The 27907-nt window shown below is 43.7% G+C and overlaps 1 protein-coding gene across 1 annotated transcript; it reads left to right on the top strand.

Moving 5' to 3' along the window:
- The first annotated feature begins 2815 nt into the window (after positions 1-2815).
- EXOG (exo/endonuclease G) lies at positions 2816-27907 on the top strand. Its single transcript, XM_054595229.1, has 6 exons — positions 2816-2979; positions 4196-4345; positions 7807-7946; positions 9580-9656; positions 11419-11533; positions 25915-27907. Exons 1-6 carry the CDS (start codon positions 2817-2819, stop codon positions 26374-26376), a joined length of 1107 nt encoding a protein of 368 aa, XP_054451204.1. The 5' UTR covers position 2816; the 3' UTR covers positions 26377-27907.

Here is a 27907-nt window from a genome sequence, read left to right as displayed (position 1 = left end):
CACTAGGGGTCCCTTGGTTACAATGTAAAAACTACTGTCCACTCTTCATTTTCTATTTTATTTTATTTTAAAGTTAATTTATTTTTTATTTATTGACTTTTGGATTTGTTGTTCCACTCACACATTCAGTGGTTTCTTGTATGTGTCATGACCAGAGATTGAACCTACAACCTTAGTGTATGGGGACGATGCTCTAACCCACTGAGCTTCCTGGCCAAGGCCCACTCCCTTCATTTTAAAAGTGGGCAAACAGGCCCAGAGAGGTATCCTATCCAGAGTCAAGTTGCCCTTCCAATTCTTGATGTCTTGGGGCCAAGTGTGGGGTTCACTGTTTCCAAGTACAGGACCTAGATTGGGAAGAGTGGCCATTTATCTTTCTAGTGTTGAGCACAGTGTGTGCCACTTGGGAGGACCTTCGAGAAATACCTCTTAAGTGAATGTGTGTATTTAGTAAAATCTGGTGGAAGCTGCCAAAGTACCTTTGAAGCCTGCAGATACCAGTCAGTGTTGCCTGGTGGTATATGTCAGGACTCAGCTGCAAACGATGTCGGGGGAGGAGGGCTTTACTGGAAAGATTGTGAGGCAAGTGGCCAGCCTAGCCTTGGGTAAAGGCAGGATGCATTTGGGCTTAAGGAGCTTTAGAAACTGGGGCCCCAGCATTGCAGGCCTTCACCGTGTTTCAGCCTCTCTTTTTCTGGTTCAGTGTGGCCAGAAGCTTCAGCTCCTTTGTCTGCTTAGCCTGAAACAAAGCTGTAGACAGTGCCAGAGTTTTACATGTCACAGCCTTGCTACCTGGAAAGAGTTCCAGATCCAAAATCCCTGGAAGGCCTCTGGTTGGCCTAGTCAAACCAGTTAGGGTCAAAGGCCCACAGGATTATGCAAAATAACTGTGGGAGGTATTCCCGAGGAGGGGGCACCGAGCTCTGAAACTGTCAAAACAATGTCTACGCTTCTTCAGTTGGCTGTTACAAATGTCCTTCTGTTCAGTGAACTAAGTCCACATGGAATCCTGGGAATTGTGCTGAAAATGAAGAAGACTCATTTGTTTGTCAGTGGGAGTGCATGAAACATGAAACATTGTCAGCAACCTGTATTTTGTATTCTATCAGGATAAAGTAGAGTTGACTACATAAAAATTGCTAATATTTACAGAGACATGCCCCAGGTTCTTCCCGAAATGCTTTAACATGGTTAATCTTGTAACAGGGCACAACCAGCCCCCCCCCCTCCAAAAGGGTATTTTTAACGGGGTCCAGAGATTGGGGTGTCCAAGAAAAATATATTCTCCCCACCCCAGGGCGGGCCGCCATGGGGGATGGGAGCCTTGAGCAGGGCCATTGAGAGCATTTTGCATGTCAATAACAGGATAGCTTCATTCCTCATTTGCAAGAAGGGTTATTTTGCATATCACCAAAGCTAATCAGGAAGGTTTGAAAGACTTAATACAGAATGTAACTGGGGGAGACAGAGGAGAGACAGGGCCTGCAGGAGAGACAAAGGGACACAGACTCTGGGGAACAGTGGGAAGACCACACGGGAAGAAAGAGGGGAGAAAGGACTCCTGCTAGTGGGCCAGGAGAAGGTGCCACATGGTTATGGGTTAAGAGCTGGAGATCACGGAGACCCAGCGGATGGTGCTGAGACCCGTGAGAGGCCTGCCTAGCCGAGTCCCAGACTTCTGTTCTTTTTCTTCTGGAGGGCGGTACCCCTGACTGGCCTGACAGGCCTAACAGGGCAAAGGAAGGGAAGGCAGGACGGTGTGTGTGCTGGTGATTGTTTTGAAGGGATTTTAAGGTTAAAGGGTGACATTTAGCCACTAATCAAACCTGTGTGACTTTTGAATAAATAGTTCCTTTCCTTTTCACCAAACTCTGCCATTCAGAGCCATAATTCCAAGGGCAGCGGGCAAAGGACCCATAACCGAGGGATCCCGGGGAAGGAGGGTGTCGTTTCGGTAATAGCATCTGGGCACCCCGCCCCCACCACGGGTCCTTTTGTTCAGTAACAATCTCCTCTATCATAAAAACTCTGTGGTCTAAGTATTGCCTTTGCCATTTTAAAGAGGAAATGGAAGCCTAGAATGGTGAAGCAACACGCTGAAGGTGGAAGGAAAGTGGCTGAGGGGGGATCCACACCCCTGCACTCCGATTTGGGGTCCTGAGTCATCTGGGAGTACTGTCTTGTCAAGGAACGCCTTAGGAGGTACCAAGCTATTTTTATTTATTTATTATTTAAAAAGATATTCTATATATTTTTGGTATTTTTGTTGTATTTTTCTTTTTCCTTTTTATTATTTTCTAATCTTTATTGTGTTACAAAGCTATTTTTAGATGTTATTATTTGCATACCATGTGACTTCAAAGCCAGGCGTCATGAAGACATCCAATGTGGCATAGGTTTTAGAATCGAACCTGAGTTGGAATCTCGGCTCTGAGGACCTTAGTGTAACCATGCGCAAGTGGTGTACTCATCTATTAAGTACGATTAGACTAAAGGTATTTTTATTCCTTAGAACTTTATAATGCACACTGCTGAGTTTTCAAGACATCATGCTCCCCACCCATCACTTGGTCCAGGGGACCAGGATGGCGGGGGGCGGGCGGGGGCGGGTGATGAGCTTGGGCCTCCAGGTTTCTCACCAGGGGGCGCGCGAGGCCCTCAGCGGAGAGGGCGGGCGTTCGCATTCCGGGCCTTTCAAGTTCCTTGAGAACCTCAGGTTACGCTTGCGTATCTTAGTCCCACGGCTGTGATTGGCTTTCAGGTGTGAAAGCTGGTGTGCGCGTGCTCCGCAGCTAAAGGCGGGTTCCTCAGGCAAGATGGCTGCCAAGAGTTTTGCATTCCGCCTCAAAGGCTCCCGGCGCTTTTTAAGTGGCTTCGTGGCCGGAGCCGTAGTGGGCGCCGCGGGGGCCGGGCTCGCGGCCTCGCAGTTCTTGCGGGGTCGGGGCGATGAGGCTGCCTTGACGGTGAGGGAGCCGGAAGGTAAGTCTGTGGACCCGATTTCCCTTCCCCGACCCCAGGGGTCCGGCCCGGGCTCCCACCTCCGGCTTACATCGATCGTATTGCACCTCCACGCGCGGCTCCTCCCTTCGCCCCGCCCGTGGTTCTGGGCCTTTGCAGCCTCCCTGCTCGGCCTCCTTTCCCCTCGTCCCGTCTAGGTTGCCTCTTTCATCTACTTAAGTCCCCCGGGGATCTTCATACTCTTCTTCCCCCAAGTATTTTTAATGTCTGTGTCCGCCGCCGGATTATTAACTCTAAGAGCTCTGGCCAGGTCTGCTTTGTTTTCCACCACGATCACCGCACGGTAGCTGCCTCCTAGTTGGTGTTCAGGGAGTATGGATGGATGGATGGATGGATGAATGAATGAATGCACACGTAGTTGTGGCGGACTAGCGCATTGCTCTCATTTTACCACGGTTCCCATGCAGAATGCTTGCTAGTCCGTCCTCAAAGTATAGACACCCTCACGTTCCCGGGGTGCCTTATATTTGACAAAGAAAACGGGCTCGGGCTCATTTTTACACTTTCCCCCACGTGCTCGTTGAACTTGCCCCTTGGATAATGCTTGGCGTTTAGCAAGAGAGCTAGGTTGCCTGATGGGTGCTATTTGGTTTCTCCCACCAGGAAAAATACCAGTTCTACCGCTGTCTTGCGGCAGCACACATCACTGCTTCAACGCCAGGGCCATGAGGCAGAGAGGCGATGCATGTCGGTCTTTTTAAAAACTTAAAAGGGCTGTGCTTTAGTCCCCGCACTAACTCTGAAAACATAAGGAGTAGGGCGGCGCTTTCCCATGCAATCCTATCAGGGGCCAGTAATGACAAGAGTTTTTCCTTGGCTGCTTTTGTACACAGAAGGACTTTGTGGGCAGAGATTTGAATTTTTGATGTGAAAGACCAGTCAGATCATTTCTTCTTTAAAAGTGAATGAGAGAGCTGTTTAAAAGTGAATGAGGTAGCTACTGTTTATCTTGGTAAAACTATACAACTGATTTTAGGCCCAACCCGTATTTTGTCTGCCATCCCTTTTCTTTGTGCTATAAGTCACTGCAAAAATGAGACCTCTTTGCCAATTAGACTTTGGAGCCAGTCCTTTGTAAGTCTTACCCCTCTTTGTTTACTTACAATTTTTTGTTCGTAATTAGTCACTAACGTTATGACTTTTTGTCTCCCCCCTCCCTTCTTTTTTTCATTTTTAGGTTCTGCAGAAAAGGCTCTCTTGGGACAATTTGGATTTCCTCTAACTGGAACAGAGACTAGGTTTTACACTAATCATGCCTTGTCTTATGACCAGTCTAAGCGGGAGCCTAGATGGGTTCTTGAACATATATCCAAAAGCAAGATAATGGGTAGGTGGTGAGAAGTAAAGGCATTGATCAAAGATGTTCCCAAATTTACAACAAGGGGCACTATGGATCATCTCAACCTTTTTCTCATTACAGCACATTCAGAAAATGCTGCCGTTTGTGTGGCTCACTAGGTAAATAGACTCTGCGGGGCAGCCACGGAGCCCCAGACCGTCCCTGGCTGTGTCGGGGCTGAAAAGGCCTGTATCTTGACACACGAGTTGAAGGCTCTTGCATACATAATGCTGCAAGGAGCACCGTTCATTCGTTATCTCCAAATACCTTTTAAGTGCCTGCCATGTGTCTGCCCTGTGCTAGACCTTGGGGGTTTATCAGTGACCAGAGCGGATGTTCTCTGCCTCCATGGCGCTTGGAGCTGGGGTGGGAGTGGGTTGACCTGCTGAATAGTCATGAATGTATAATTACAATCGGTGGTAACTCTTCTGAAGGAAAAGTGATTGCAAGTTGGGTTTGTATGATTAAGGAACGGTGAAGAGTGGGAGAGATTAGAACAGGAGACCTGATTTTGATCAGTGAGGCTTCTCTGACACAGGGGCACGAATGGCAGTCACCGAGGCAGAGGAGCTGGGTGGGCCATGCATGAAGGACAAGAGCATTTCAGGCAGAAAGAAAAGCACGGTTGCATCGTTCAAGGCCCCAGCGCGGCGAGTTTTGTTCCTTTGGGGAACTGCAAGAAGGCCAGGGTGGCTGCAGCGAGGGAGGGCGTGATGTGAGATGGGACTGGAGAGGTAGGTGGGTGTGTTCAGTCTGTCCGTGTGTCCTTCGGTCGCGGTAGATTCCTGGAATTAAGATGACCAGGACTTGATATTTAATGTCAGGGTGGCTTCGGGGAAGAGTACTTCAGGGGGCGGCCACCACTGCTCTGTCCCGTCGCTCCCAGCCCCGACCCGTAATGGGCTTTCCCAGTTTAATAGCTGGCTTGTGTTTATGGGTTGTCATGGACGGTTAATTATTCTTGTGGATTACTCTTTCTTTGTGAATTATCCTGTACTGTTTTTTAGTTGGGATTTTCTTTTTTGAGTCGATAGGAACATTTTGTCATAGTTGTTTTATTCTTATTTTGTTATTTGCCTTTTAGTTTGCTATATGGCCTTTAGATTATACCTCCTTTGCTTTACAATGCATGCTATGTTTATGTATTTACAAATGCTGGTGTCAAAACCGGGCCTTTATAGAGTGCCCACTCACCGGCAGAAGAGCAGGAGGCCTGGCACGTGCTTGCTGCTTGAGTGAAACTGATATACGTGTGAACTGTATCATAGCAGTTGAGACTTGATTGTAAATTTACATCAAGGGAAACTGATTTGATTTAGTCTCAAGCCTAATGAGTTTCCTTTAAATCAATTTTCCCCAAGATAAAAGGAATTTTTAGCTTTTACTAAGTTTATCCTGCTACTAAGTTATTTCTTTCAAAGGCATGTAAGAAAAACATTGAGTTTCTTATAATAAACCCTGTGAGCTGTGTAATTTTGAGGAGGTAAACTAGAGCCAATTACTCTTACCAGTATTTGAAAATAGGGAAGGAATATACCTGTGATTTACTTGATTTTAGTGTAAAGCGTTTTATTTTTAGTAATGACAGACTAAGTTAATCAGATCAACTCTCCTGCTAAAAACAAGAATGTTATTAGTGGTATGTAAAAAGTATTGAAAAATCATACACACATGAAAATGAAGAGCTAACATTAGAGTGGAGAACTTCCAGGCTAGTATTTGGGGGGAAACCAAAATCCAGAGAAGTAAGTAAGGGCAGTCCTGGCAAGGCAAAGCCACGTTGCCTTTGGTTCCGTAGACTTACAGGGTGAGGGGGACCAAAGGCAAGACCCAGGGTTCACCCAAGGGTGGTTGTCTTATAGGAGAGCCTCCCAACATTAACCTGGAACCTTAGAGGGCTGCACCCTTGGTGAAGAGTGAACCAGAACTACCTGCCTGCCCACCATAGGGGATTATGTGGAAGGTTGTCTTGGCTCTGAGCATAGGAGGATCAAAAAGGAAAATAAAAACTTGTTCTGGAGCCCTGCCTGGTATGGCTCAGTGGATTGATCGCTAGCCTGTGAAACAAAGTAGCAGGTTCAATTCCCAGTCAGGGCTCATGCCTGGGTTGCAGGCCAGGCCCCCGATAGGGGGTGCATGAGAAGCAACCACACATTGATGTTTCCCTCTCTTCCTTCCTTCCCCTCCGTCTGAAAATAAATAAATAAAAATCTTTAAAAAAAAAAACACAACAAACCACCCAGCTTATTCTGGAGAAGCTGATTCCACAGACTGTCTAGCATGCAGCCTTGCAGCCTAAAGCCATGGAGCCTGTGTAGATCAAGGAAGCTGGCGTCCTGAGTTTGGTTTAATGTGGTCCTCCACTGCTGATGCCCCAGACTCCGGATAGAAGTGAATTTATGCCCTTTGTCCAGGAAGGCCTCTTCATCCTAGGCCTTTAGAAACTCCCACAAATGGTTTTTCAAGGGCAGTGAGCAACAGGCATACAAGGAAGCGATTCCAATAGGGATGAGACTTGGAGAAGTATAGTAGCGATTCTTCTGTATTACCAGTAACTTTTTGTTTATGAGGATTCTCAAATATTAGGTACAATGTTAGATACTTGACTCTGAACTTTGGGATCTAATAATTGAACATTTTTTCTCAGCTGAATGAAACGACATTGGAATCAGTAACTCTATTGATCTCCATTTTACGCTTTTTGAGTAGCAGCCTGGGCATATTCCATTTGTCCTCATCATTTTTGTAACTAACAGGATCTGTCCTAATGACAGTGGAAAATGTAGTATTAGGATTTGCTGATGTTCACCATGGCAAACTATTCTGGAGCTTTCAGAATATAAGTAAAATTGAGATTTCTTTTCTCCTATGTGGTACTTGGATATTTTATTTCAGGATTTTTCTGGATTGAGCTCACAACTTAAGTATTTGTTTTGTCACGGCTTAAGAGGCAGTAAGATATCAGAGACACTCTCCCCCTCCCTGAGGCTGTGCCTGCCCAGAACAAATTGTTTTGTGTCTATATATATCCATTATTTCAGGGCATGCAAACTTGTGTCAAATACAGTTGTACAAAATACAATACATGGGGGTCTTTTTAAAAAACAAGAGTTTATTTAGTAGCTAAGCTTTTTAAACAATGTAGTTATTTGGTTGGTCATTGTTTTTATGTAAATACTATCCAGGGAATTTTTTTTTCCCCCTTTAATGCCAGAAACAAAAGTATATGAGATAGCCACACTGTATGAAAAGCATTCTTTCCTAGCCTAGTCCTTGCTAAATTCAGATGAAGTATCTGAACTATCCCAGGAACTTGAGACATGCATGCAGTCACCAACTACTCGCTGCTCAGAGAGAGACCGGCCAGAGCAGCCAGCTTGCCTTGCTTAGAGAATCCTGAGGGATATTTGCCCACGGAAAACTTACCCATGTTGTGTGTTTTTCTTCAGGTGATGCAGACAGAAAAGATTGTAAATTCAAGCCTGATCCCAACATCCCTCCAACCTTCAGCGCCTTCAACACGGACTATATTGGAAGTGGGTGGTCGCGAGGACACATGGCTCCAGCAGGAAATAACAAATTTTCACCTGTAGGCAAATTTTGGGAGAGGGGCTGCTCTGATACCATGGGACTTGGAGATTGTAAACATAGGAGCCAAACTGTAAAACTTGAGAATTCCTATACTTCATTTTTGTATTTTCCTTCCAGACTTTAATTTTTTTCCCCTCAGGTGCTGAAACATTTTAAAACAGGTTGAATGAGGAAAAGTAACGCTATGTAAGAGGGAACTGGAAAACCAATAGGAGCTAAAGCTACTCACTTTTATGTTGAAGAACTTCAGACCTGTAGAAAAGTTGAAAAGAGAGTACAGCAAACATTTTGATCCATTAACTTTACATGTATGTGTTCATATATATATACACACACACATATAATTTTAACCATTACAGACATAACTTTATTCCGAAATAGGTTGCTTAGGAGATTATATCACTTAAGGATGAGGGTATTTGTAGTTATGAAAGGAGTATCATGCCAAGAAATGTGTGCAAATGTATTTTTGTATATTTGTACAATATCTAGTACACAATTCACATTTCAGATTTGCCAAATTGTGCCAATTATCTTAACAGCTTTCTTTGGATTTAGTATCCAGTTATGAATCACTTAATACACTTAGTTGTCCTGTCTCTCTAGTCCTTTTTAATTTAGAGTAATTTCTCTGCCAAAAAAGGAAATGTCTTTTATAACATTGGCATTTCTGCATGAACTATTGGTGATTATCACCATTAAGTTATTACTGATTCTCACCTTTGGGTACTCATTATAACCACCCAGGGAAGTTTTTAAAAATCCTTGATGCTCAGACCTGTAACCCAGAGCAGTTAAGTCAGAAACTGAAGGGGGCAGAACCCAGGCGTCAGTATTTTTAAAGCTCCCGAGGTCATTTCAGTGTGCAGCCCGGGGTGACAGCCGCTATGTGAGGAGAAGGGGACAGTGGCTTTGGCAGTTACCGTAGATCAATGAGAGGAAGTGCATTTCCTGAGCTTTGCGTTGATGGGTCAGAAGTGTGAAATGAATGAACATGTAGTGGCCAGAACAAGAATGGTTTCTCTTTTTTTGTGCCACTTCTGAACTAATTATATTGGTACTGTACGACCTAAAATTCCTGAAAGTTGACCTCTGAAAAACTCTGCCAGAGGCTTAAAATTAGAATTTAGCTTAAAGCCTTTTAGCTTCATGTTGGGAACTTATTTTCTTAGAGTCTACACTATAAGTTTGAATTTTATATGTTAGGAAGAAGGGTAGCTCATCCATCTACTTATTTTCATAGAGTCCTTATTTTGAATGATCATTGAGCTTTCTGTCCTGGAATAGTTATGACTTTCATTTATCTAAACGAGTAGTTACTGCTGTGACCAGTGTGGCTCAGGTGGCTGGGCATCTTGCAGAGCAAAGGCCACTGGTTTGATCCCCAGTCAGGGCACATGCCTGGGTTGCGGGCCAGGCCCCCAGTTAGGAGCATGTGAGAAGCAACCGAATGATGTTTCTCTCCCTCTGTCTTCCCCTCTCTCTGAAAATAAAATCTTAAAAAAAAAAAAAGTAGTCATTGTTATTGTCTAGAGCTGACATATGAATAAGGAACTGGTTTTCTGTGTCTGTTTTGTACCCTCTCCAAGGGGAAGGCATTTTGGTTCAAGTTACTTTTGTTCTTTTCACAGAAAGCAATGGCTGAAACCTTTTACCTTTCTAACATTGTGCCTCAGAATTTTGATAATAATGCTGGATATTGGAACAGGTGAGGGGTGAGAGTTTTAAAAATGTGATTATGTGGGTGATGAATGATGAATGATGTGAGGAGAATTTACCAGTTGCTGATGAACTGTTTCTATCTTTGTTTTTCAAGAGCTATTACTACAAAAGGTAGTGCTTTCATTAGGCACTCGGGACTAGTTTTTTTTTTCTTTGCTGTTTTTCAGGAGCATAGTTTTCTAGGGAAGTACAGACTTCAAAACATAGCCATTTTGACCATGTTTTCTACTGCTCAGAAGTCAAATTCATGAAGAAACTACTAAAAATATTGCTGAGGCGTAAAATATTTTGGAATATGTCCAGAGGACACTTTTTCTCCAGTTGCTGAGCTTTAAAAAATCTTTTGGTACAGTTAAACGTAACCATGAACCAGATTTTAAATCACTTCTGTCAGTGGATCTCTACGTATTTGAGACTAGCACTGACTGAGGTTGTTGCAAGCTATTGCGTTTTCCTCAAACAGTACTTTTGTGGTTTACAGTACTCATCCGTTAGGGCCCACACTTGTTTTGTCTGGATACCTTCCCTTCCCCCTGCTCAGATTATTTTAAGCAGGTCACAGATATATTATTTTAATATTTCAACATGTAGTTTTAGGAAATAAGGATTCTTTTAAAATATAACTATGATACTATTATTACCCCTCAAAAATTTAATAGTAATTCCTTATTGGCCAGTGTTCTAATCGGTGTTCAAATTTGCCTGATTGATTTTGTTTTTTGGTTGTTGATTGGTTTGAGTCAGGATTTAAACAAGGTCTACTTGTGGATTTTGGTGATATTTTTCTTCAGTCCCTTTTAATCTGCAGGCTTCCCTTCCTCTTCTTTTTTCCTCCCTTGCAAGTGATTTGTTAGAAATCTGGGATATTTGCCCTGTCGTTTCCTTTTCATATTCTGTCTGATTGCATACCTGTGGAATCTTACAACATTTTTCTTTCCTAAGAGATGTTTTTGGGAGGGAAATTTTGTTACCGGGCATATATGCTGTAAGATATAATACTGATTTTACTCGTTAGGGAAAAGGAAACAGGAATGGGGGCATGTATTGTTTTCTCATAAGCCTCTTTCAGCTGCAGTATAAGAAAGTGCATAGTAAAATGACTTGCCATTTTTATCCAGCAAGTTAGCAAAAACTGTTTTTAAGTGTTAAAACTCAGTATGGTAAAGTGGAACTGCTACGCCATTTTGGAGTTTACAGAGTAAATTGGGACAATACTATTACAAATATTAGTATTACATATAATCAAGTGTCATGAAAATGTTTAATGAAGCAATTCTGGCCCTTGAAATTTATCTTAAGGAATTAATACAATGTTGCATTATATAAGAAATGTTAGGGTAAACCCGGTTGTCCCACAATAAGAATGAATAAATGAAAAGATAACAATTTGTTGGAATGCAATTTAATTCTTGTAAAAAGTTTGAGAATTACGGCATGGAAGAATAAGGGAGAAAACAAAACAAAATTTCAGTTATAAAATGCACATGGAATGCACACTGTAAAATATACATGGTTGTATTAATGTGTGTGTTTTTTTAAGTTTTTTTGTGCAGTAAACAAACTGGGGAAAGCATTGTTTATATCCTTATAATGTTTTGGGCCACATTCTCTTGTTGATATTAATTTCTCTAGATCAGTATTCTTGGCCACTTTCTCCTTGGGACTTGATACGGTTGCTTCTGTTCTACATTTAAGCCTGTGAGCATATCATGGTTTTTTATTTTGTTTTGTTTTGCTTTGTTTTTCAGAATTGAAATGTACTGTCGAGAACTGACAGAGAGGTTTGAAGATGTTTGGATAGTGTCTGGGCCGCTGACCTTACCTCAGACTGGAAGCGATGGGAAAAAAACAGTTAGTTACCAGGTAGGGACATGTTTCAACCTTCAGGCTTATGCTGTTTGTATGAGATTATGTTCTCCTCTCTCTACTTTTTGTTTCATTTATTGAATAGTATTAATTGAATGCCTCTTGGAATGAGAGGCCCAGAGGATATAATGATGGATTAAGAAGCAACCACTGACTTCAAGGAGCTCACAGTTTAGAATGGGAGACAGACATGTGATCCACTAATTGTGTTAAAGTGTGATACGCTGTAATAGAGATAAATACATACATGAAATGGTGTCACAAGGACTGACCGACCCTATCCGTGTGGGTTGGGAGGATGTAATGGAAGATAATGTTTTGGAGCTTGAGCTAGACACGAGTGAGCATAAGCAGGGCCGGGGAGGAGCACGGGAATGCCAGGAGAGGGAACGGGAGGGGCGCAGGGCGCTGGTGGTCGGGAGCGTGGGACCCGGGTTTGGGTATCGCTGGTGGAGGCTGGAGCTCGTGGATCAAAGAGGTGGCGGCCCAAGGAGGATGGGGGCTTCTCCAACGATAGGCCGGACAGGGGCCTGTAGTAGAGCGCTTAGTGTTCCAGGAAGGCTCGGTTTTTAATTTTTAGACACTGAGAAGTCATAGGTTTATTTTAGGCATAGGAGACGTGATTTGTTCGGGGTTTTAGAAGGAGCATTCTGGTGGCACTGTGTAGAGAGGCAGGTAAGGAAGGGGCATTTGAAGGAGAGGTTAGAGGCACGGAGGTCAGTCAGGACGTTACTGCGGCAAGTCCGTTCAGGAGCAGACGCGAGGCTGAACTCAGGCAGCTGGGAGTGAGGATGAGAGAGGGATACGGGAAAGAGTACCCCTGAATTAATCTTTGGGGTGAGGAGGGGGGGAAGTTCCAATGATACCCAGATTGCAGTGAGCGCAGGAGTTGAATAAATGGGAAGAAAAACTTCTTTTAGGCTATTGGACTTTTTTTTAAAATGAAGTTTAAAATTTAATGTATGTATCTATGTATTTATTTGAAAGAGGAGGAGAGAAACATCGATGTGTGAGAGAAACACCGATTAGTTGCCTCTCGCACATGCCCCAACCAACAACAGGCCCCTGCAACCCTGGCATGTGCCCTGACCAGGAATCGAACCATCTGTCTTTTTCTTTGCAGGATGATGCCCAACCAACTGAGCCGCACTGGTCAGGGGGATGAAGTTTTTGTTGTTTTTTTTTTAACGTGCAAGATATTTGAGAACTTTACAGAGTGAAGGAAAGAGATTAAAAATATAATTGGCTGTGTGAGAGCTTTCAACATCCAATGTTGATGTCTAAGATTGAGGATTCTGCGAACAGTGGCTGAATTGATATACCAAGATGGATAGAGGGCAGGGAACGAAGTGGAGTGAGGAGGCGGAAGTGCTAGAATAAGTAAAAAGAGAGGGGTTGAAGGATTAAGTCAAGGAGGAGGTGTGTTTGGAGGGAACGCCTAGCTCAACTCTGGTTAGGTTAAATGAGTACTTAAAGGAGTCTGTAATAAAGTCGAATGACCTGAGATTTAGGGAAACCAATACAAGTTTAGGGTATATTCTGTTCCACTGACTTGCTTATGATTAGCCTGTGCGGATCAGGTGTGCAGCGGTGTGTGAGGTTCTGGGGGGCTCCCGTAGGTGCTCACGCCCCCAGTGCACTCTGGGAGTTCTCACGGGAGTAGAGGAGCGGCAGAGGAGTTAATGTTTTAAGCAGATTATTGTCTCCTCTTTGATCGGCTTGTTCATTTAATTGTAGTTCCCTCTATTCTCTTATTTTTCAAATATTAATAATTCTTGAGCTTTGGGAAATACTCTCTTCTCTTACCTTTAGAAAATAGGTTCTCTTACCTTTGACTTCTAAACCTTAAATGATAGGTTACAGTTTTTATAGGTGCCCGCTTTTCATAAAATTGAAAGATTTAGATAACTAGCTTACTGTGTAGTAGAAGAAAAATGTATACAAAGTTTAAAAGGAAAAATTGACCAGTATATAAGAACATTTCACTAAACAGTGTGTGTGCGTGTGCGTATTTCTAAGAATGTGCTGGCCAAATGCTGCAGTGGAAAGTATATTGTTTTTCTTAAGTTGGATAAACTTTTAAAAATAACTTATAAAAATATTATATATTATATATCTGCCCAAAGGCCTAGGAGCAGTGATACATTATTAGCAGTAAGTGTACCTTGAGACCAGATCTTGTTTTTGAAAAAAACATCTCCTGCTGGGAGAACCCAGCACGTGGAGAATGGCTCATTCCAGGGCTGGTACTGGGAAAGTATAAAATGGAACATCTTATGCCAGAAGTCAAGGAAGTACCCAAACAGGTGGTGAGGACATGTCAGAAAGGACATAGAAATCAGCTGGAAGGACTTCCAACTTATTGTGTCTGAAACTATATAATAGCAAAATAAAATGGTGTATAGTCCAATTGAATTAAATGAGAATCCATATTTCTAATAAATAAGTAAATACATGGGTAAAAGGAAAAGCTTACCATAGAATGTCAACTAATAAATTTGTAAGAATGAAAGAATTAGAAAAATAATTTTGCAACCATTATAGTAATGCATTCCAGACAAGAATCATGGATGCTAAACCTAATAAGTGAAAATTTTATGAAGAATAGGACATGATAAATAGGCTATATATAGCCTGTTCAGAAAGTATTCATCCATGTAGTATGAAAAATAGAGACATTTATTGGAGAAGATACAAGATACAAGAAACATTGTACATAGGACAATCACAGCGGTGTCTGTCCCCTTCAATGTAGGCACCTTGGGACCTCACACAGTTCTCCCAGTCGCCATCAGCTGCCCTGTTGTATTTTCCTGAATCTCAAGGATCGTCTGAAATCTCTTCCCTTTCAAAGGTGATTTTAGTTTTAGGAAAAGCCAGAAGTCACAGGGAACCAAATCTGGGCTGTAGGGAGACTGAGTCACTTGAGTGATTTGATGTTTTGCCAAAAAACTGCATGAGATGTGATGCATGAGCGGGCATGTTGTTGTGATGAAGCTGCCAATCACCAGGTGCCCACAGCTGTGGCTTTCTGCATCATCCGAATAGTTTCCGCAGAGGAATGTTCAAGCTTAATGTAAAATTTGATACAGATTCCTTACTCAGTCATTTTGAATGCGACGGCCACACAGTGCACATGCTCACTCAGCAACATCTACTGCCCCCGTTGACTAGTACAGTGAAATCATCATTGTTCACGCATGTGCATTCCAGTCCATTCTCCTTGGCTGCCAGGTTACACTGATGTTGCACAAACTGTTCTCATTATATTAACAGTGGTTTGACTTTTTCTGGACGGACCTAATATACCTAAAAGTATCTCTCCATAGATTACTTATTAATAACAAAGCAAGAACTGATAACTTCATAGTGGAGAAACTCCCCTTTAACCAATTGACCAAGGTTAATAAGTATTGCCATAGTAGGACTTACTGATAAACTATATTTCCTGGTGTGATGCACTCAGGAGGATACAGTATCACTTCTGTTAGGTATCTGCCAAAAAAACATAGCACTGAATCTCATGCGGAAATATCAGTCAAACCCCAGTTGAGGGACATTCTGTGAACCAGCTGGCTTGTACTCTTTAAAAATGTTGGTATCATAAAAGAGAAAAGCTGAGAAACTAACTGTTCCAGGTAATGGAGACTAAACGAGTCTAGAAAACAAAATGCAGTTTGTGATCTTAGATGAGATCCTAGATCAGAAAAACAGACGTTGCTAAAAAGGACTTTATTGGGACAATTGACAACATTCAAGATCTGTAGGTTAGAGAATTCTATTTTATCACGGTAAAGTTTTCTGATTTTGATAATTATACTGTGATTATGTAAAGGAATGTCTGCTCTTAGGAAATGTAGCTTGAATGATGTGTTCTCTGACTTATTTTCAAAAGGTTTAGGGAAAAGAAAAACAGGAAGAGTGTCAAGGCAAATTGGGCAAAATGTTAACAGTTGATAAATCTGTTGTGTGCTATTCTTGCAAATTCTAAATTTGCAATGAATTCAGAATGAAACATAGAATATGTATATACATTTTAATAGATCTTTTCTATACCAGAATTCTTATTACACTGGAATATATAGAGTAACCACTAAAAGCACTTACCTGGCTTCTCCTAAATAGGTTCAGTGAGTGACCTTCAGGAGTGTTCAGGTAGCCTTGAGAGCTTCAGGGGAGACCTGGCCTAGTGAGGAAAGGGTGAGGGCCATCAGCATCAGCGTCCTGAAGGGTGTACTTTGAGGACTAGTCTTGTTTTAGATCTTTTCTTTCAGCATCTGCACCTCTGACCCTGTGTCATTAGTTTTTCATACCTAATTTTTATCTGTGCTCACACTGGCAAATCTTGAATTCAGCAAACCTTCGAGTACCTCTCATGTGGGAGGAAGGCATATGGAAATGGAAATGACATGCCTCAAAGTACATTTTTTATTACTTTTCCCCCTTTTTTTCCTGCATTTCACATCCTGGATCATATGGTAGTTCTGTGTATTAATTTTTTTAGAGGAAGTAACATACTGTTTTCCATCAAGGCTGCACCATTTAACATTCCCACCAACAACAAATAGAGGCTTAGTGTTAAGTTACCCTGGCAGTTTTAAAATATCCTACTTGGTTTTGGCTCTTTTGCCAGTAGTTTGTGAAAGAATGTATCTCTGTCTACGGCTAAACCCAGGGACTCCAAGTTGCTGTATTCCTGCGGCCCCGTTCACCTCTAGGTTGGCATAGCCCATAGTCCCGGCTAGAGTGCAGACTTTCGTAGCCAGAGCAGGGGCATCAACGAGTAGACTATAAGGTCATGGGACAGAAGCCTGTGTCTGAATAAACTTAGTGAGTCTGGGTCCTGCTTAGTGAGCCTGGGGCTAGGTACACAGTGTCTGAGTTTCCCTGAATACTAATGTGATATGTCCCTTAGGCTGCGTGGACTGTCGTCCAACCTGTTACATTGCCTGTCACACCATTCCATAGAATGGGGAGGCCAGTTTGGGAGGTTTCCTTGCGGGGGGGCGGGGTGTGTGTTTAACAGACCTCAGAGGCAAAGGGCTACTAGAACGCTCAGTTTATGGTAACTTATCATTGATTTCTGTTAGATTTTGATATTTTTATATCTCTTGTTTTTACTTACCACTTAATTTCTCACTCCCCAACCATTTATTGTGTGTCGTTGTGTGATCTTTTCTTTAAAATCTTGAGAAGTAATGAGTTCCTGATCATAGTCTTACTAGCTAGGAAATTCTTCTGATTGAACAATCTGCTGAAGAAGTCCACAGCTTCCTAGACTTAGGAGAAGGGTGTGTGTGTGTGTGTGTGTGTGTGTGTACCATGAAAAGGTATTTATCGTAGGACTGTTTGTGGTGACAAACCAGTCACAGACCTGGCTACTGCCTAGGCAGGCTTTGCAAGGACCAGAGCCATTCTTTGACTCATAACTTGTTATTGGATGATGGTCCAGCCACCAGTCTGTCTCCATCCTGAGCCCGTGGCTTCAGCCATGGACTTGCTAACGTGGAGGGTGAGAAATACCGATCAGGGTTTTGTGTCTTCTTTGGTCCCTGTACCCAAAGGTTTAATGAAAACATTAAACCTTAAAACATAAGAGTACAAGACGTGATGAAATTCAAATGGTGCAAGAGAATACAAGATGGAAAGTTAAAGTCTCCCGCTCCTGGTTCCCAGCCCACTGTTCAGTTTTCTAGTTCTTCTGGTGTTATTTCTGTATCTCAGAATAATGGGAGCTGAGCTGTATTTCTCAGTTTTGATTTGTCAATTTTTAACGGTCTCTGTTGATGCTTTTTCTGTGAAATACATGAAATTTGTTTTATTTCACTGAACACACTTCTCCAGTCTCTGCCAGTCACATTACTTTTAGTTCTTTCTTCTCTGGTAAACGTCACATCATCTCTTTACGTAGTGTACATTACTTCTTGATCTCTCACTTCTATGTTGTCAAGGTTTATAGCATTCCCATTGATGTTTGCTAACTACAATTCAGTCCAAGCTTTGCCTATGTCAGAGGTTGTAAACCGAGGCTTTATTTGGTTCACACAAAACAATGTTGTTTTTGAATTAGTTGGTAATGTTTAGTAATTTGGAGATGTCACATGCATCCAGATTTTAACTTCTCTTCAACTCATTAGATGACTTGATCGTGCGTGGCATGTGTTCCCGCGGGCACTGTCCTGGCTGAGCAGCAGCTTTCTCTCCCTCTGGTGCGCACGCTGTCCCGTTCCCCGGGGGTCCCCCCACCAAAAGCTCGGCTCACCCACTCATATTTCCCATTTAACCCGTGTTGGTTATTGAGTTTGTAATCCTAGGTCTGTTAAAAATATAAAACCAGCATTCATGGTATTATGAATGTATAAGTGTTGATAGTGTGTTTGGACTTGTAAAGAAGTAGATACCATCCCATATCATTAAGGCCGTGCCACTTGAGGTAGGTATTACCACAAACAAAAAGCTGAGAAGTGGAAAGTGAAGGTGGCTGTGTATTATAATTACTGTTTTTTAAAATGTAACAATATGCTTTTATTTTCTAATTCAGACCATTTAACCTTTTCACAATTTTTTAAAAAGGCAATTCCATTTCTTCTTGACGTTCTTCATGGAGCCTTCTGACTTCCGCTCTAGTATGGAACTGCTTGTCTGCTCCCTCCTCCCTCCCTCCCTGTTGCCCTCCCTTCCTCGTATTTAACAAATATTAAGCTTCCAAGATGTACCTGTTGCTGTTTTGTGTGCTTCTAATACTGCAGTAAGCAAGGCTGTGTGTTACATGGAAGTTATGCCTTAGTGCAGGATATACAGTCAGCCAAATGCCACGCAGAAAAATAAGGCGTGGCAAAGTTATAGTGGGCTGGGAAAGAAAGGACAGGTAGGCCACTGGGGAAGTGAGATTGAGCAGAAGTCTAAGTGAAACAAAGGAGCAACCCGTATGAAAAGTGTTCGAGCAAGTGCCAGTCACGGGTGAGACTTAGCTTGGTGTGTTCAGAGGAGAGCAAGAAGGCCCTCCTTCTTCCTGGGTGACTGGAGCCGAGTGTGCACAGAGGAGCAAGGGGTGGATCACGTGGGGAGGCAGTGGGAGGAAGTCCGGGGTGTACTAAGTGAGGTGGGCCACTCTGGGAAGGTTTTGATCAGGACAGTGGCATGGTCTCATTTACATTTTCAAAGCCTAATCTGGCTGCTGTACGTGGAGAAGACTAGGTGGAGAGAGAGGACCACTGAGGCTAATGGAGAGTCTAAATGATAAATAATAATGACGTGAGTAGGGTGGTGGTGGTAGACATGGTGAGAAATGATGTGACTTGGGATGTGCCTTGCAGGTAGAACTGATAGGGCTTCCTCGTGGATTAGTAATAGAGTAAGAGGGAAGGAGTCAAGGGTAACATGGTGGTTTTCAGTCTGGGGTCATGAAGACCAGAGAGGAGCAGAATAGGGTCCGAGGCTAGAAATCGAGAGTTGTGTTTCTGCTGTGTGAAGTTGATATTATTGACGGAGATGAGTTTGTGTGTCAGAGGCGAGGTTGTTTGGGAGTGGTCGGCACACAGATGGTATTTAAAGCTATGGTGAGATCATTTAAATGAGTATAGGTAGGAGAGAAGAGAACAGGTTCGAGGCCCAAACCCTGGAGAGCGCAGACATTAGAGGTCGAGAAGAGGCAGGTCGCTCAGCAAAGGAGACAGAAGGAGCACCCTTGAAGGCAGGAGAAAACCCAGCAGAGTGGTGTCCTGGAAGGCAGGGAAGACAGCGCTCCAAGGAAGGCATGTCAGTGCAGAACTGATTGCGGAGGCAGTCGCATTCAGTTGTCGTGTCTCTCCAGTGTCCTTTAATCTGAAACAGTTCTGTACTCTTTTTGTCTATAATGATTTGATGTTTTGGAAGAATGCAGGCCAGTTTGCAGTGTGTGCTCAGGCTGGGCCTGCCTGTTGTTTCTCATGATTAGACTCAGGCCTGTTTCCGGCAGAGCCCTGCCGAAATGCGTCTCAGCCAGACGTGCATGGTTTGTCCTGCTGTGGATGGTAGTAGCCAGGGCCACTTGCTGGAGGTGCTCTCCTCCAGATTCATTCATTGCTAAGTTACCATCTTCCCCTTTGAAATTAATTAGTAGTCTGTGGAAATACTTTGAGACTGTGCAAATATTCTCCTTACCTACTAGTTTTAGCATCCGTTGATGACCCTTCCCTGAGTCAGTTGTTACTACAATAGTTGCCAGATGACGATTTTCTAATTCTTATTCCTTCTACATTTATTAGTTGACATTCACTAAGGAAGAGCTTTCCCTTTGTATTTATTACCAATGCGAACTCTTGGATTCTTATTTTGTTCAATGAGTTTCACTCAATTTACTGTTTATTCATTTTGATGCTCAAATTTTCCCATATTTGGCCAGTGGGAGTCCCTTCAAACTGTCTCCTGTGTCCTTTTGGCACATCCTCATCATTATTTTAGCATTTCCTACCTTCTGGCATAACATTTCCTTAGAGCCTTTGTTCTTTTGAATGGAGATTGGTGTTCAGAAACCGAGGTCTGGATGGCAAGTTAATTCTTGAGTGCTTGGTCTGTTGTTTGGCTTGTCGCTTGTGTTCACGTTTATTTTTAGCCTGTTCCAACGGGTGGAGAAAGCCCTAGGAAGAAAGCATGTGGATTCTGTTGCCCTTCGTGGCTCGCTATTGAGAGGGCCCTTTTCCCCATTTTCAATGTTCCTCTGGCTTTTGAGAATGACATTTATAGATCCTGGTCATAAAGCAAGCAGATGAGCGCATTGTGTGTTATGTATCTGTATGTAAAGTTGACTGTTAATAGGAGTCTTTATTTTTGGAGAGACATACAGTTTTTCATTCTTGGACTCATATCAAAGTAACATCTACTTTTATATATTTTATTTCCATTAACAGTTTCTCTGTACTAATATAGTTTTTGTTAGATTTGGCGTTTTTCAGGATGAATTTGATGTCAGGTAAAATTTTAAACTTAAAACTTTTAACATCTCTATTATCATCTATCCCTGTCTATATCTAAAGCGAAATGTGATCGCTTAGTAAATTGGAAAAACTGTCTCAGAGCTTACCATTTTAATAATTTAGTCGGGCCAAAAATTTTGTACCTATCCGTGTACATACTTGGGAGAGTTTGGTGAAGGCAAACAGACTAGGGAGGAGAGCGGAAGCAAGCCTAGGAGGACACCTGCTGAGGGACGCCGGCGGGGCGGGGCGGGGCGGGGCGGGGCGGGGCGGGGCGGGGCCCGAAAGGAAAGGGCGAGGCGGTTGGCGCCGGGCAGTGGAAACCTTGAGTGCTCCGACAAAAAAAACGTTCAGGCTGTTTCCTAGCACTTCCTCATAAAGCAGTTCTGGATAAAGCCGTGTCCTTTAGTGATGCCAAGAAAGGGAACATGGCACTGCCCAGCCCCAGAGATTGGTTTATTTCTCTCAAGGAACAAATGTTTGAATTTTGAGTTCCTGTTTCCAAGGGAATGGCTGGCCATTGTGTTTGGCGCTCCAGAATGCCTGGGAAGCATTTGGTTTTCTTGGATCTGGCCATTTAGTATCTACTACTTACTTAAAAAATATATCTGAACCTTATTTTAGGAGAATGTAGCTAATAAAAGTGAGGGTATTTATTTAGTTTTCTATCTAGGCCATGTGTATACTTTGGAGGAAATGAAGCGAATGAACTGGTGTTTACTGAGAGCTTTCTATACCATACAGTGTGTAAGTAGCTTCGAACATGCTGTCTCTTTCAGTCCTCACCAACAGTGCTTACATGCAAATGGTAGTTATCTTCTTTTATAGGTAAGGAAATTGGGGTTTTGAAGGGTCAAGACCAAGTGATGTAGCTAGTAATTGTCCAAGGGGAAGTACAGACATAGGTCTGTCTACTTGTATGAGAATTGCCAGTTAGTTATAGCATTGTTCTTACAAGCTCTCAAAAGTCTGCAAAGGGATCGCTGTGCTCATTGTACACAGGAGCTTATGGGCAGGAAGTAAAAGATAGTATGGACGGAAAGCAGTTACAAGTGATATCTGCTAGCATGCGAAAACAGCAGAAAGCGACGCAAGAGGAGGATTCCTTGGAGCCATGCGGAAATGTGTGTTAGAAGATGTAGAAAAGGGTCAGAGCGTCAGGATGCAGGGAGCGTGAGCCTCAGGGAATCTTAGCAGCAGCGATTTTATCAGAAGGGAGTCCTCTGACGGCTCTGATCAGAAGCACCCCCTTTATTGAAGCTGAGGTCATCTCTGCACTTTCTCTGATGTGTGTGTTTGCGGAAGAGATTGATTCCAGATGAGTGAAACATACCTGCAGATTCTGGCCTGAACATTATAATTGACCTAACAAGAAAGTGAGCTTCAGATTTTATACCTCGGTGGCAGGGGGTGGTAACATTAGAGTCGCCTAAGGTTTTCTTTGGCAGTGTGACCTACCAAACGTGTGTGCGGCCTGTGCAGGGAGCACATCGAAAGCGTGCCTCCAGGGATCTTGGTCAGGGGCGACTTTGTTTTCTGAAATTCCCTTTTTTATCTTTAGGCAAATCTTTTCATTTCCATGTCTGTTTGTTTTCACTGAAAAATAAATTATTTTACTGGTTTAAGGATCACCTTACCCCCAGCCTAAATCTCCCCAAGTTAGAATCGACATCTGGGAAGATGGTGCTTTTTTGACTGACTGGGCGGTCTCCTGCCTCCTGGCCCAGAGCGGCTGCCGGGAGAGGTGCCGCCCCCCAGGGTGAGCGGCTGCGCGGCACCTGCAGCGGCTCTACGGGTGACTCAAGGGGCTGGCCACGTCCCTGCTGCCTTCCCACACCCAGTGACTCGCTCACGTTTCGTGTTCCTCTGTCCTCTTGGGTATGGGCTTCCTATTTATCACACTGTCATGGTTTCTTTCACTTGATTGGCGTGACAAGGACTTGGTCTTGATATGTCTGACAGTTTTATTTTTTGGATTACTTTTTTTTTTCTGTCTTACCAGGGGAATGAAACCAAGTATCGCATATGTATCTGATTCTAGCAGGTACATGTATTTTTCTCATGATCCTGCTTCGTATTTCACTTAAGGCATAGTTGCCATGAAAAATGGCAGACTTGTTGCCAGTCTCTTCTGTCACTGAGTCAGTATGAAGGCCCAGCTCTGTGTGTGTGGAGTTGGGGGCCAGGGGTGGGGCTGGGGCAAGGCAGCCAGTTGTCATCTCTGTCTCTTGCATGGAAGGGAACCTGCTCAGGCCAGCATGTACGAAAACTAACTGCAAGTCATGAGTGCGTGCTAGCTTTTTGACCTTATGCATATTGTATCTTCTAGTGATTTCCAGTTTTTGTTACAATTTTGACCTGAGGTCAGTGCTTTTTGGTATTTGAACAGCAGCAAGGATTTCTTTTGTAAAGTATTTTTTATACCTAAATCTTATATGAAAAGGATTTTGCCGACTTACCGACACTAAAGACTGGCTCAGCGTTCAGAGTCCTCTGTTCAGCGCCTCATTTGCATCCAACCTGCTTTCTCCTCCCGCAGCCTTCGTGTCTGCCTTTCGCTCGTCTGATCTGGCTTGGTCCCATGGTCCCCTCTGTCCCTCTGCAGAACCACCTTTTGTACCAAGTGCAATTGCAGTCCTCCCTTTTGAATGACACCCACTATAAAAAAGAGACTTAGATATTACAGTCTTGCAGACTCTAAAGTCTTTTTCTTTGATGAACATGTCTTCTTACCCTCATACCTATCCCATGAAATGGTCAGCATTGGGATTGTTAATACCTGTTTTATCAATCAATAAATGAGACACCGGCGGATGTGGCTGACAGCTTGGCGGCAAAGCCAGGACTTGAGTCCGCTGATCCGTTCTGCTTCGGTACCCTACTGGTTTCTAGAAACGTTTTCTGAAAGTCTTCCCGTTTTCCCAAAAGTGGGGAAAAAATGTATTGTGTAGGTTGAGTTGTCTACAAAGAAGATGATAGCTCTACAATACTTGAGGATTTTCTTTGTCTTACATTCAAGGAAGAAACAATGGGTCGTCTTGGTTTCCAGACAGGACTGGTTCCTATATTAGGTTACAGAGGTTTGCTTCCTGAGAACAAGGCAGGCTGAGTCAAAAAGGGTAGTGAGTGGCTAAGTTTTCATTCTTCTCTTTTTCCTAGGGTTAGTATTTTGTCCCTCTTTATTGAAAAACTGAGATTGTTGGTAGAAGTTTCACACCTTGTGATTAGTAGGAACTTCTTGGTCTCTTTGGTTTCTCAAAAGCAGCAGTAGAGGTCCTCTAGCTATTGTGAGAGTTTTTGAAAACCTGATAGAAATGGTTTCTATTTTACCTTGAGGTAAAACCAGGACTCTTAAAATGTCAAACTTATTTACTTTTGGCTGGAATTTAATGAACCGGATTTAGAAGCCCTGCTTGGCAGCAAATGGACATGACCAATTAATTGTTTCTGAAAATTGCCATTTGTTTGTAGACAAAGAGCTCATGAAGAGAGAAAATAATCAAATGAATGGGCTCGAAGGCTGCTCCCAGCAGGTCTGAGAACTGTGCTGCAGTGGTGGAGGATGTCCAGCAGGGGGCACCAAGGATTTGCTGAACCGTGGGCTCCCCAGCCTGCGCCTGGAATGCTTGAAGCCCATTTAAGCTTCCCGTGTACATTATAGTTCAGCTGCAGCTGTGCCCTCAATTTTGATCCCTGACTCCCCCTGCACTCACCCCCTTGGCGCTGTGGCTTATGCTCTGTATCAGCGTCTCACCGCATTCTCCCCACAGAGAAAGCTGAGGGTGTTGACTCCACCTCTAGATGGGAAGCTTCTTGAGAACAGGTGTTTACTTGCAGGGGTAACCAGCCCACCGGCTGCATGCGGCCCAGGATGGCTGTGCGTGTGGCCCAACACAAAACCGTAAATTCACTTAAAACTTTTATTTCGCTCATCAGTTTTCGTTAGCGTTTGTGTATTTAATGTGTGGTCCAAGACACTCTTCTTCCAGTGCGGCCCAGAGACGCCCGAAGACTGGGCACCCCTGCGGCCGGTCCTCTCTGTGTTTCCGGTGGTGCCAGGCTCAGGGCCGCGGAGTGGCACTGTTGAGTTGACGTTTGCTGGCGCTCTCCGGGCTGACTGTAGACCTGCATGGAGCTCGCCTTCAGTCCATTTTTGCCTTGAACAGTTTTTTCTCCCAGCTGCATAAATGACATGTTGGAGCAGGGTAGGGATTTTGTGTCTGCAGACTGTTTGATTTCATAAACTTCAAACTGCTCTCTGACCAACCATTTTCACTAACTTCAGAGGCAATTAGTAATAGAAATCTTTCCTGTGATGGGTCTTCCCTGAAGCTCCGCAGTTGGCCTTGGCAGTGGGACCTCCATGCGTGCCAGACGGCAGATGGCCACGGAGTTCTCAGGCTGCGCGCCATGGAGGTAGGAGCCTGGGGGAATCAGCAAAGAGCCCTCTGCAGGGCTCATCCTCCTGCCCCCTGCCACCCAGCTCGCCTGGGCCCTGGCGGGGCCCCCGCAGCCAACAGGCTCCATCGGGAGGAGCGCCCGACTAAGGGAGGGCCGGGGGAGAGCACGTGGCGTCATTGGGTTGCGTGTTTTTACTGAAGACCATTAAGGAAATGGATGTTCATTTTTTCTTTTTCAGTAAACAGATACAGCTTTTAAGCCAATTGGAAAGAAATTTGAAAAAATTCCATAACAGTGTTATTTTATTATTACAGCCAACCTACACAGGCAGTCAAATTGTTTTCAGGCCTGACCCTAGCCTTGGCTTATTCATTGTGTGGATACCTTTCTAAAGTGTTTGATTTGATGACACATTTAGAAGTTCTGTATCTGATAGCAGGCCCACAAGTGTGCAAACCTCTGAGCAAACAGCATTTACATTTACTTAATTTGAAGCGTGAACCACAGTCTAGGCAATACTGAAGCTAGGAATACCAATGTGGTGCGTCTGGCTGCTTCTCTGAAGGCTATTTGTTTAGCTCCCTGGTGAATTTGATAAACTAAGGCCACACTTTTATTTCTAGAGCATGGAGTTCCCAAGCTGGCAGTTTTGACCTTTAAATGTTTAGAACACCAGACGTTCTGATTATGAGACGAAGCAAAAATGACAGCTTTTCTTATCCATTAAAAATCGCAGGACTCACTCATGGCATTCCTTTGTCCTGCAAACGGAGCTGAGAATGTGACCCCTGCTCTGTGGGGTGGCATTATTTTAGAGTGCGATCAGAATCTACCTGTTAAACGCTCATCTTCTTTGTGAATTTGTATTTTGGTTTATTATTACTTCTGGCAGCTGAGTTGAAATTCACTGGGGTGGGGTATCTTACAAGTGCATTTTCAGAAATGCATCTAAAGTCTTTTCAGGAAAAATTTGGGGACTGCTAGCATAGATCGGCATCACTAACATGGCTGCTCTGTTTTTAGGTGATTGGCGAGGACAACGTGGCGGTTCCCTCGCACCTTTATAAGGTGATCCTGGCGCGCAGAAGCCCAGCGTCTATGGAACCGCTGGCACTGGGCGCCTTTGTGGTGCCCAACGAAGCCATTGGCTTCCAACCCCAATTAAGTGAATTCCAAGTGAGCCTTCAGGACCTGGAGAAGTTATCAGGACTGGTGTTTTTCCCTCTTCTGGATAGAACTGGTGATATCAGGAACATCTGTTCTGTGGACACCTGTAAGCTCCTGGATTTCCAGGAGTTCACTCTGTACTTGAGCACAAGGAAACTTGAGGGAGCCCGATCGATACACAGACTGGAAAAGATCATGGAAAACCTGAAGAACGCAGGGATTGAGCCCGATGACCATTTCCTGAGTCGCTATGAGAAGAAACTAGAACAACTTAAAGCTAAGGAGGAGGCAAGACTCCTGGAGAAAAAGCCATCCTAGTTTTTATCTCAGAAGTGGGATATCATCTGCACTGAAGCAGACATGCCCTCTCCAGGCTCATCTATTTCAGTGGCTTTGCTTATTTAAAAAAAAAAAGGATGGAATCCTAAATTTAAGACTTAGTTTCTCCCAAAAAGATGAAAGATTGAAGAATTTTTTGGTTAGTATTTTATTTGACGTGGGACCTGATTGTTAAGGAAACTGTGACACCTATAGATCAAGGGCTGATCTTGTGTCAGGTTAACCCATAAGATGACACCGTGTTCATGTCCCTCTGAATGCGTTGTACGTGAAGGCATTTTATTGTCATGTTTCCAAGTCGTGCAGCGTCTCATGCGCCGGCTCAGTGTTCTTGGAACCCGGTATTGTCAGTGTCCTTTCCTGAGGACCTGAGTTGATCTTAGAGATAGCGTTTAGAGAGCCTCTATGTGTTATCCTGCCCACACGTATAGACAGGGTGGGCAAACATAGGTTTACAGCTTTTTGTTCAATAAGAAATAGCACTACGAGAATAAACTCTTCAGATGCTCACACACGCAAACCTCCGTCTGCCCACCCCTGTTTGTTTCTTGATCCTCCTCCCACGGAACCTGCTGTTTCCGTCTTAGAGAAGCGCTCCGCAACACCTTCCGCTCGCGTCTTGTGTTCTATAGAATAAGCTGAATGCTTTACATGTATTATCTTATAGTGACCCTCTGAGATAAATACCACTGTCCCCATTTTACTCATGAGGAAACAGATGAGTAAATCCAAGGCTTACCTTTGAAGAAGTAACCCACCAGGAATGAGTCACGCGGGACTAAGAAGAAATCACGGGGTGCATCCATGTCCCCGTACACAGAGGCTTTGGACTCAGAAATACATACCTGCATGGGCATCTGTGGTCCTGGGGTCTGCTTGGTAAGTGAGGTCTGGTTTCTTGTCTGTCATCGAGCCAAGGGGATTTGAATGGCCTCTGACTTTAGCTCTTTGGGAAGAAACAATCGCAGGTACTTGAAAGTTGGAGGGCATTGCTTTGTGGGGTTTATCAGAAGCCCCACTTGCCTCTAGAAATGCAGTTCTTTCAAGTGACTCCATGCTGCCGACCTGATGTTGTTCCAAAGACTGAGGAACCGAAGAAGGGCCTGTGCCCAGCGATTCGCCTGCTCGGGGTGTGCTCACCTCCGTGCCTGCTGTGTGCCTGGGTAGCACGGGCAGGCAGTGTCGTCTCTGGGGAAACGGGAGTCTTTCCATGGGCTGCCCTAAGGGTAGGCAGCAGAGCGTCTTAAAGGAGGGTCGAGGAGCTTGTCTCAATGCATCATATCGCTGCTGCCTCTCCAAGGGTGTTACCGGAACAACTTTTGTGGTGCTTTTGTTTCTAACAGAAATGCCAGGGCTTTAAGATTAAGGTAGGATGATAAGAATAAGGATATTAACCTTGTTCTGCTTTCTGGGGGGGGTAAAGAAAGAAAGAAATTAGGGGGTCAGAACATGGTAGCCTGATTAATATCATCCTCTTTTATCACATTGTTTCCCGTCCGCTTGTGCCAGC

This window comes from Pteronotus mesoamericanus, unplaced genomic scaffold (assembly GCF_021234165.1).
Source record: "Pteronotus mesoamericanus isolate MK-2021 breed Mesoamerican mustached bat unplaced genomic scaffold, CSHL_Meso_final scaffold_54, whole genome shotgun sequence".
NCBI lineage: Eukaryota > Metazoa > Chordata > Mammalia > Chiroptera > Mormoopidae > Pteronotus > Pteronotus mesoamericanus.
Note: the sequence above shows the minus strand (reverse complement) of the source record. Positions and strands in the feature narration are given on the sequence as shown.